The sequence below is a fragment of the Brachyistius frenatus genome, unplaced genomic scaffold (genome assembly GCF_029030835.1).
Source record: "Brachyistius frenatus isolate BFR_SWC_R1_liver_20210118 unplaced genomic scaffold, ASM2903083v1 Contig_42, whole genome shotgun sequence".
In the NCBI taxonomy this organism is placed as follows: Eukaryota; Metazoa; Chordata; class Actinopteri; family Embiotocidae; genus Brachyistius; species Brachyistius frenatus.
In genome coordinates, this window is record NW_027210641.1 from 1,532,869 (window position 1) to 1,542,219 (window position 9,351).

The 9,351-nt window shown below is 40.6% G+C and overlaps 2 protein-coding genes across 4 annotated transcripts; both read left to right on the forward strand.

The window, feature by feature from the left end:
- The first annotated feature begins 60 nt into the window (after window positions 1-60).
- On the forward strand, window positions 61-5,703 carry dcaf17 (ddb1 and cul4 associated factor 17). Of its 3 annotated transcripts, none has more exons than XM_069702554.1 (14): window positions 61-554; window positions 632-735; window positions 1,131-1,221; window positions 1,314-1,450; window positions 1,556-1,634; window positions 2,186-2,275; window positions 2,362-2,469; window positions 2,675-2,777; window positions 3,087-3,229; window positions 4,349-4,458; window positions 4,531-4,615; window positions 4,843-4,926; window positions 5,130-5,285; window positions 5,373-5,703. In XM_069702554.1, exons 1-14 carry the CDS (start codon window positions 426-428, stop codon window positions 5,478-5,480), a joined length of 1,527 nt encoding a protein of 508 aa, XP_069558655.1. In that variant the 5' UTR covers window positions 61-425; the 3' UTR covers window positions 5,481-5,703. The 3 variants fall into 3 exon arrangements, with proteins under 3 accessions (XP_069558655.1, XP_069558656.1, XP_069558657.1); XM_069702555.1 differs by having other exon boundaries at window positions 4,576-4,615; XM_069702556.1 differs by having other exon boundaries at window positions 473-554; window positions 640-735.
- A 914-nt stretch (window positions 5,704-6,617) lies between these two features.
- Window positions 6,618-9,202, forward strand: cybrd1 (cytochrome b reductase 1). The gene is made up of 4 exons (XM_069702415.1): window positions 6,618-6,876; window positions 7,816-8,024; window positions 8,366-8,520; window positions 8,621-9,202. Exons 1-4 carry the CDS (start codon window positions 6,684-6,686, stop codon window positions 8,901-8,903), a joined length of 840 nt encoding a protein of 279 aa, XP_069558516.1. The 5' UTR covers window positions 6,618-6,683; the 3' UTR covers window positions 8,904-9,202.
- Window positions 9,203-9,351: the final 149 nt, after the last annotated feature.

The following is a 9,351-nucleotide window of genomic DNA, read 5'->3' on the forward strand; positions in this document are numbered from 1 at the left end:
AGGGGGCGCTAGAGGGTCCAGCTGGACACCAGCGGGTTCTTATCAGTAGAAGAAGACGAACCGAAAAACAGCGGAACGGGGTGCTAGCGCTAGCGGCTAACTAACGTCACAATACTGATTAAAATGCGACATTAATGTCCACTAACTTCACTCTGTGACTGGCGACTACACGCAGCTGTTTCAGGACAACTCCTCAAGCTCACGAACCCGAAGGAACACAACTTTCGAGTAAAGTCGTTCGCGACATATTCAGGTTCATTAGCTTAGCATCGCTAACTGGCGCTAGCCGGAACTTCCGGAAGTCTCAGAAACATGAAGCTCGCCAAACAGTTTTAAGGTTGAACGACCGGAACCACCGCGTCCTCCGTCCTGACCTGGCTCCGGCGCTTGTTTATCCCGTGGAAAAGGAAAAGCACCGCCTGCTGATGGCGCTGTACCGGAGGAAGAGCAGCGTGAACGCCGCGGAGCTGCTGAGCCGCCGGAGCAGAGGCATCCGGGACGCCGGGACCCTCCTCAGACACGGCATGAGCATCCTCCGGGGGGTCCTGCTCCAGGTAGGGACACGTCCCGGGAGGCGGCTCTGCGCTCAGACAGCCTTGTACTGTACTCACTGTTATTGTCTCTTTCTAAGGAAAACAGGAGTTTCACTAAAGTTTGGAGCAAAACCTCAAAATCCACAATAATGTACGAGAATGGCAAAATATACTTCGAAAACTACCAGAGCTGCTACAGCTGGTGAGTCGGAGGAGTTGAGTTGTTTTCGGTTTCAAGCACATGTACAAACACACCTTCATGCATTAAATGTGGTTCCTGTCGATGTCACTCAACATTTTTATCCACCAAATAAAGAGAATCTTCTTGATTGTGGAAACGAGAGAATATGTGCGCAGCATTCAGATAAATAAAAAAGAAGTAACGTATGGTAACTCTTTTTATATTGCACCAAACAGTAGGATCATGAAACAGACTTTTGAAATCCATTACACTGTATTTTATTATTTTTCTAAACTGATGCTGGTTTTAAAGAAGCAGCTGAGTTTGTAAGACTGCAGATAAATAACACACCGACCTCATGACGCGTGTTTATACTCCGAGACAGAAATAAATACATCTTTAATTAAAATTTCCAGTGTTCACGCTGAGCCTCAAAGTTTGTACAAACTGCCGAAGAGGTCCAAGCAGGAGAAGATCGAAGATGCCTTGCTGTGTCTGAGCCCTCTAGTAAGTCTGAACTTTCCATGAAAAGAATTTACCAACCCAGTGACAGACTGTTGTTTCATCTACCTTTTATTTTTTAATTTTTTAATTTTCAGGACAAAACTTTATCGTCTCCCTCTGATCATAAAACCAGCCTCTTGGCTTTGACAGCCAATAACTGGCTGTATCGCCTTTCAGCTGACACGGGGAAAGTGCTGCAGAAGGTTTACCTCTCTGCAAGCTATAGGTTCAGGTATGTTTGAGGCTGGTGTCCTTTGAGTGGAGGTTCATTATTTGATTCTCAGTATTTGTTTCTTTCATTAACTTTTAAAGCTCACAGCTTGTTAATGTCTTGCAGATATCTTGCTTGGGATGTTTCTCAAGAGACTTTCTATGTTAAGTCTGTACAAAACAGAGAAACACCTTTAACGAGACAGGTAATGTGAAGTCATTTATCTTTAACATTTCTGCCTCACTGAAGAGAGACAGTGCAGCTTATAAAGTATAATATTATAATAATATATAATATACAGCATCTTGCTGTAAATTCAGTTCATGAATTTAGATTTTTAAATGAATATATCTTGTCATTACTCAGTGAATTGACCTATTGCTTATCAAACCTGACATTTGCATTATCAGTTAAGCTTTATAAAACATTTTAGATGCATTGATTAATTCTTTAATCCTCAAGATGTCACAAAGTAGTGAAAAATGCAGCTCATAGTTTCTCAGAGTTCAAGATGATTGTTTGTTTTATCCCACCAACAGTCCTAAACCCGAACACATCCAGTTAACAGTAATAAGAAAATCAGAAGTAGCACCGAAGCTTCACATTACAGCAGTTAGAAGTAGGGAACGTTTGCATTTCTGCTTAATAAAGGATTGATCTAAACTGATGATACATTTTACTACTAGTCCCATGATATGATCTCTGATGTGGAGAAGTGATTAAAGACTTTCACCCGTTGCTCTTTTTATTCCTCAGGCTGGTATCGCTCAGAATACAGTGATGCACTTGGCCATTTTCCATGTTTTCCCTTTGCAAATTGTGGGCATTTTGGAGATTAGCAAAAAGGTATTAAGATTTGTTTGTCGTTTAAATTCGTTCAAATGTTCCTCTGGAAGTCGTATGTTATTAAACTATGACTCTTTTCCTTTCAGGTATTTGGTAATGGCGTCACCGATGTTGTTCTGTCTCAAGGTGTCCTTGCGGTGTCTTACAGTAACAAGTCTGTAAAGCTGTACAGCCTTGAGCACATCGTCCAGAGGGTACGCATGTGTTTGTTTTGAAAAATGATCCTGTGCTATATTGAATGCTGAATATTTTACTTCATCATCTTTTTAAATTGCATCAAAAATACAATTGTTGAATGTAATGAGAAGCGAATATTTACACGTTGAGTTTATTTATCCGTCAGTCTCATCTCACTGGTTACATCTTTGTGTATCTGATAAATATCGTCTTTTTTTTCAGTACATGACGGAGAAGTTGACACTTGGAGAGCAGAGTTCACTTCTTGGAGGCAGAACAGTGGGAGATGTTCCGTTTGGTATTCCAGCAAATATTCAGATCACAGGTGGGTCTGTTTTTAACCACTATAATCTGTAGCTGCTTTTCCACCAATTTGTATGACTCAACTTGACTGGACTCCACTGGCCTTTTTTGGGTTTTCATCAGCGATAAGGTGACGCCACAGTATTTTCACGCTACATCGCTATGACAACCAGTCGCCAATGGCCTGGTATCCTAAAGCAAGTCCAGTTGATCCATACCATGCAGAGGAAAAGTAGCCTTAGTGTTAAAGGTTTTATTAAACCCACTGAGCCCATATGAGCAATAATGTTTTTCAAAACAAAGTAAGCCAAATGTTTTTTCTTTTGCACAGGTTTCCCTGCGGTGCTTTTCGAGCTGTCCTGCTCTAATAACGGTGTCCAGATTGGAGGCTACCCATGGCATTACATCTACACACCACCACATAGAAACCACAAAGGGACTCACCACATCTGTTCACTCAAGGACAGCGCTCTGGTATATTCAAGGAATCTTCTTCAGCTATATATAATATCTGATTGATATGTAACGTATAATTTGACTACAATACATTAACAGCCGTGTTGCGTGATAGACCTACCTGACCCAGTTGGTCACAACCTGTTGAAAGTGTCGAGGAAGGAAGGGCCGTGAATGTTTTGACAGTCTTTGTTTTCTGCTGGACGGAGCAAAGCTGTAGTCACTTTTCAAAACCCCACAAAACTAAGTTTGTGCTGATTTTAGCTTCACCTGTAACACGGGCTTTGTTTTATTGATGACACTGCTTAAATTTGTTCTTCATAATAATAAAAAAAAAAGTATCTTAAAAAAAGCACCATTACTCATCCTAAAGCTTTACTGGAAGCAGCATGTTTCACAATGACCTTTGGTCTACAGTCCCGTTAAGCTGTTGTGGAAGAGTTGATTTTGGGTGGAGTCTGACTTTGGTCTCGCTGAACTTGTTTTTAAGACGTGCTGTCCAACCACGCCGGATATCAAATGTTTTTAAAGTCATTCTGAATGGTCACTGTGGAAGGGGAGTGAAATGTTGGCTGTAACTAATAGTTCTGTAGGAAATGAAATGAGAGTTAGAAAGTGACTCCTCTGTCACCTCCACACAGCTGGCCAATTACAGCATGAAGTGGATGTTAATGGGTGACACCACCTGTCCGATGACAGAAAGGTGTGTGTGTGTGTGTGTGTGTGTGTGTGTGTGTGTCTGTCTGTCTGTCTGTCTGTGTGTGTGTGTGTGTGTGTGTGTGTGTGTGTGTGTGTGTGTGTCTCTGTCTGTCTGTCTGTCTGTCTGTCTGTCTGTCTGTCTGTCTGTCTGTCTGTCTGTGTGTGTCTGTCTGTCTGTGTGTGTGTGTGTGTGTGTGTGTGTGTGTGTGTGTGTGTGTGTGTGTGTGTGTGTCACAGCTTCAGTCAAGTGTTCCCTTTTAAACACCGTTTGCCATTAGATTGAAAGATGCTTGCTTCTGTTTCCTTTTTGAATTATTTTAAAACTGCAAGAGGAAACCTTGAAAGTCTTATGTGGTCATGATTTGTGTACAATTTACGATTTAATTAATAATGCGTAGTTATTAAGGTCACATGCTTTCTTAATTTTTGTGAAATTAGGCCATTGATGGAATACAAAACATGGACTGCTGCTCTCTAGAGAGTGAAGGGATCTTCTTCCATCCTGACGACTCGGGAAGAATCATCCATGTTGGACCGACCACCATAAAGTGAGTGCTCCCGTCAACATTTACATTACATTTAAATGAAGACTGTAAGACAACAATATCATTTTCTTTTAGTGTCCTAAAAATCCTCGGTGAACTGAACGGTGCTTTGCCTTCAAGGGTAGTTGAGGATTTCTCAATGTCAACTCAGCAAAACAATGTAAGTTGTAAAGGTTAATTGTTTAAGATCAATATTATGTGCTACACTGAATACATAAATTTACCATAATCATGAATGAGCCTTGTGTAAGTATCACACCCTCACTATGGCATTGGTGTAATAGCTGAGCCTAACTAAAACAAAGGTGATCATCTCCTCACTCTACATATGGTCTATAATTAAAAAATCTTTAAAAATATAATGTTTTTGCTTTCCATCTGCTGCAGCCTCCCTCCCAAGTTACTGTCACATCATCAGGACGCACAGTGAAGAGAATATTTCATCAGCTGGATGATGACCCGTGTCGAGAGGTACCAACAGAAATACCATTTTATAACTGTTTTGCTTGAGAAGAAATTGTTTAGACAAACATGGTGTATGTTGATTATAATGTAAATATTTGCTGCTCTCTCTGGAAGCCAAGAAGCAAACCCTATAGAAGCTACACATACATACATAGAACTGCACGTTTTCTGTGATGACAGAAATTGACAGCAACCTTTTGACTACGCAGACTTTCCGAATGGTGGAATTTGAAGATGAGCTGGACCTTTTGGCAGTCGTGATTACTAACGGCGAGGAGGGAGAAGGAAAAGCTCACATTCGACTGCGCGACAACCAGAGTGGGAAGCTAGAGCGGACGATAGAGCTGGTTGAACCTTGGGACGAGGTGGGTAACAGGATATGATATGTTATACAAGCATAAGGCCGAATAGTCAGGACGCGGATTGATGGGTGCTCTTGTGTTTTGTTCCAGACTTATCGACACGAGTTGTTCTTTGACAAAGACACAATTGTTCATATTGAACAAAAGAAAACCAACTTCTGCTGCCATGTTTACAAGCTTAAACCCACCAGAAAATAAGCGGTTCAAAACTGAATCAAAGCTGCTGCGAAGCCTTTAATGACGAAAAGAAATATTGTGTAAATGTTAGTTTAAATTTGTATTTGTTACTCTTGTTACTCATACGACTTTATTCCTGAAGTTTTTTTTTTATCAAATCCATCCAAGTTTCTACAATGTGAAACTGTCAGATCTATGTACCTTTTTTTAAACTTTGTAAAATTAAAATGTTATATTTTCACAAGTTGCTCTGCATTTCTACCTACTTCTCTTTCTTTATACAAATCAAACAATGAGAGATTTCAAAGTTGTTTTGAGTCAGAATCAGAGACGGTCATGTGGTCGTTTGCTTCTGTTACCCGGTTGAGGGATGTATGTTGAGACTAAAGGGTTGTCAGTGTCACAAAGGTGGCTCTCTTTTAAACTGGCTAGATCACCATGGTAACTGATGCTGCTAATTTAACCTGGTTAAATTTGAAGCATCAGTTACCATGGTGATCGGAAATTGTTGTATATAACCTTTTATTGCACTCAGGAAGTAACAGTAACAGGAGCCCTTTTTTTTAACAAGTATAAACTATAAAAAACAACAAACATCACAGCAACAAGTAAAAAGATCTGATTAAAGAAGATGTAGTAAAAGAAAACGGACGATAACAGCGAAAAATTTCGTATTTTAGTGAAGTCGCGAGTACTTAAGTACTGATATACTTTAGTACATGTTGTTATTTACATTCTACCCCCGGATACGATATTACCACACAAAATACTGGAGATTATCTCCCCCTTCTATCTTTTATTTAGCCTACCTTCACTGATATAAATGGGGTGGTTAAAATATATATATATTAAAAAAAAAAAAACCTGCAAGTATAACAGCTCCACATACTGCAGATGACCATTCAAGTTTCTACAAAAACTATTAACCTCCATGCCTGATTCCCACGAAGCTCTTATTGTGAAAGACTTTACAAAGAAGAAAGCACGTGTAAATGTGTTTAATAGAAGTCAGGGAATGACGCAGGACATAAAAAACGAAAATAACTTTTGTTGAAACTAGTCCCAGACTCTTCTGTAACCACCACGTTACAAAACGTCTTTCCTCCAAACACTGGCTGAGCTCGGGGGTCACGTGACCGCAGTCCGCCCTCCAAACCACTTGAAATTGTTGTATTTGAGAAAAACAGCTGCTTCAGTCAAGTCGCCCAGACTTTGCTGACACTAATGGCGATGGAGAACCTGAAGCCGTTCCTGGTCGCCCTGTCTGCCGCCGCCGCCGCCGGGTTCGTTTCCATCATATTCGTGCTAAGATGGGCTCTCTACTTCAAGGAAGGTTTAGCCTGGGACGGAGGGCTGGCTGAGTTCAACTGGCATCCGGTGTTAATAGTCACCGGCTTCATTTTCCTGCAGGGGATCGGTGAGAAGACTTCGCACTTTATAAGAAATATGATCTGCAAACTTTATGTTGCGAGATTTAAAAACTGTAAATAAAAAGAGGAAATTGTTGCTAAACGCGACTTCTCGCTTTTTCAAGGATATTGGGGGGGGGGGGGTGTTAAAGTTACATTTCTTAATTAATGGCACTATCAAGTAAGACCGTACATTTCAGGCACAAACACATTATATAACACCAACACCAGCAAATTCCTCTCAATCATAAACTTCACATATGACATGTATTTGTTTCATGGTTTACTGACCTAAAATGTAAATTATAAACTCACCATACACGTTATTAGTTATTAGGCAACACTTCTTCAACTTCTCCTTAAAGAAAGTATCTAATCAGCCAATCTCGTGGCAGAAACTCTTTACCTGGTAAAGAGGATCTTCTGATATTTCACCAAAATGTGAGGAAAGAAAAATTGTGAAAATGTTTCCTGATCTGATAAGTTTTAATTTGTGCTGCGACTTTCAGATGGTCTGGTCCTAGTTTGATGTAAACAACATGAAAGCGTGACTCTATCTTGTGTTGTATTAAGAGTTCAGCCTCACAGGGGTGGTACAATGATGTGGGGGATGTTTTCTTGGCACACTTTGGTCCCCTTAGTGCCAGCTGACTATCTGCTGACCACCACAGGGTACCATCTCCTGATAGCTGCTTTCAGCAGGATAACACGCCGTGTCACAAAGCTCTTGTAATCTCAGACTGGCTGATAAACAGTTTACTGCACTCAAACACCCTCCGCAGCACCAGATCTGCTGGTAACATCACTCATGTCCCCCCACTAGTTTGTGTGTGTGTCATACATGCGGTGGCAGATGAGTCCACTATTTAAAGTACATGTTGTCAAGTGTATAATTATGCATGAAGAAGACCTGAAGGTTAACTACAGTGAATGACCCTCTCTTGCAGCCATCGTTGTCTACAGGCTCCCCTGGACCTGGCAGTGCAGCAAGCTCATGATGAAGTTCATCCACGCAGGCTTGAACTTAACAGCCTTCATCTTTGCTGTCATAGCTATGGTGGCAGTTTTTGACTTCCACAATGCTGCCAACATCCCCAACATGTACAGTCTGCACAGCTGGCTGGGCCTGACAGCAGTCCTCCTGTTCGCTCTACAGGTAGTCACACTCTGTTGGCTATGAAAATAAAACAAGGCTTTTTGTTTTTTGATGCATTGCTGATATTACTACAACTGACAGATGGTACAGAATTTTAACAATTTTATTGTTTCAGTGTATTCAGACCATTACCAGTTTAAGTAATCTGTCTTTTATGGAGCTATGGACTGGTTTAATACAAATAGGGCAGTATGTCTTTACCATGTTATATTGAGATTTCTAACCTCTTATTCATCCGATCGTTTAAAAAAAAGCTTTGTCATTGTGCACAACAAGGTTGACAAGTAGAGTATCTGACAAGCTTCTTCTTTTTTCTTTTTTTCCTCTCCTTCAATGAGCAGCTTGTTCTCGGAGTTGGCATGTATTTGATCCCATTTACACCCGTATCCTGGAGAGCAGCATTCATGCCCTTCCATGTCTACGGTGGTCTTTTACTCTTCGGCAGTATAATAGCCGTGGCACTGATGGGCATCACAGAGAAACTCATTTTTGGCCTGTAAGTATTTAAAAAGTGAAATAAATGCTTAGAGTATTTTTCAAAATAGGATCATTACAATATAAATGCTGTTTCTCCTTTTTTTTTGTACATGATGAAGGAGCAACCCTAAGTATAAGGACTCTCCCCCCGAGGCGATTTTCGTGAATGTCCTGGGAGTCCTCCTGGTGGTTTTTGGAGCTCTCATCCTTTGGATTGCCACTCGAACCTCTTGGAAACGTCCCAGTGACCAGATCTTGCATTCCCTGCATACCAACGGGGGAGGTGAGGACAACACCAAAGTTGGGCCGAGCTTGTCTCAGTTGTCGGATGGAACTGATGCTGAGGCCGCTGGGGATGTTAGGAGGAGAAATAACAAATTGGATGACCAGGCTACTAATTAAAGAAAGTATCTGAGTTGGAGCTGGTTCCTTCTCCAGCGTTGAATGTATATAAATTCCTGCTGATCTTCTATTCATAACTTTCTCTCTTGCATCTTTAAAATATTTTATTCAGAGCTTGTTATTTAGAACATTTATTATTGTAAGAGCATGTAAATAAGGATGTGATGATGTGGGGAATAGGCTTTGTTGACATGCACTGTATAAAATAACCATGATAGATGTTTTATACTTTATAAATTCTTTGTATTGTGACTTTTTCACCGACAGTATTTTTCATAATAAATGTTTGTTGACTCTCATCTTGTGGTCCTTGTATGTGTAGAAACATAGAAGAACAATATTCTGCTGAGGAGTAAAAATGTTCATTAACTTGAACACGTTCAATGTGCCCACGACCATCAGTTTGTGGTTGTTGAGGATTCACCACGTTAAACATCTGCTCGGCCTC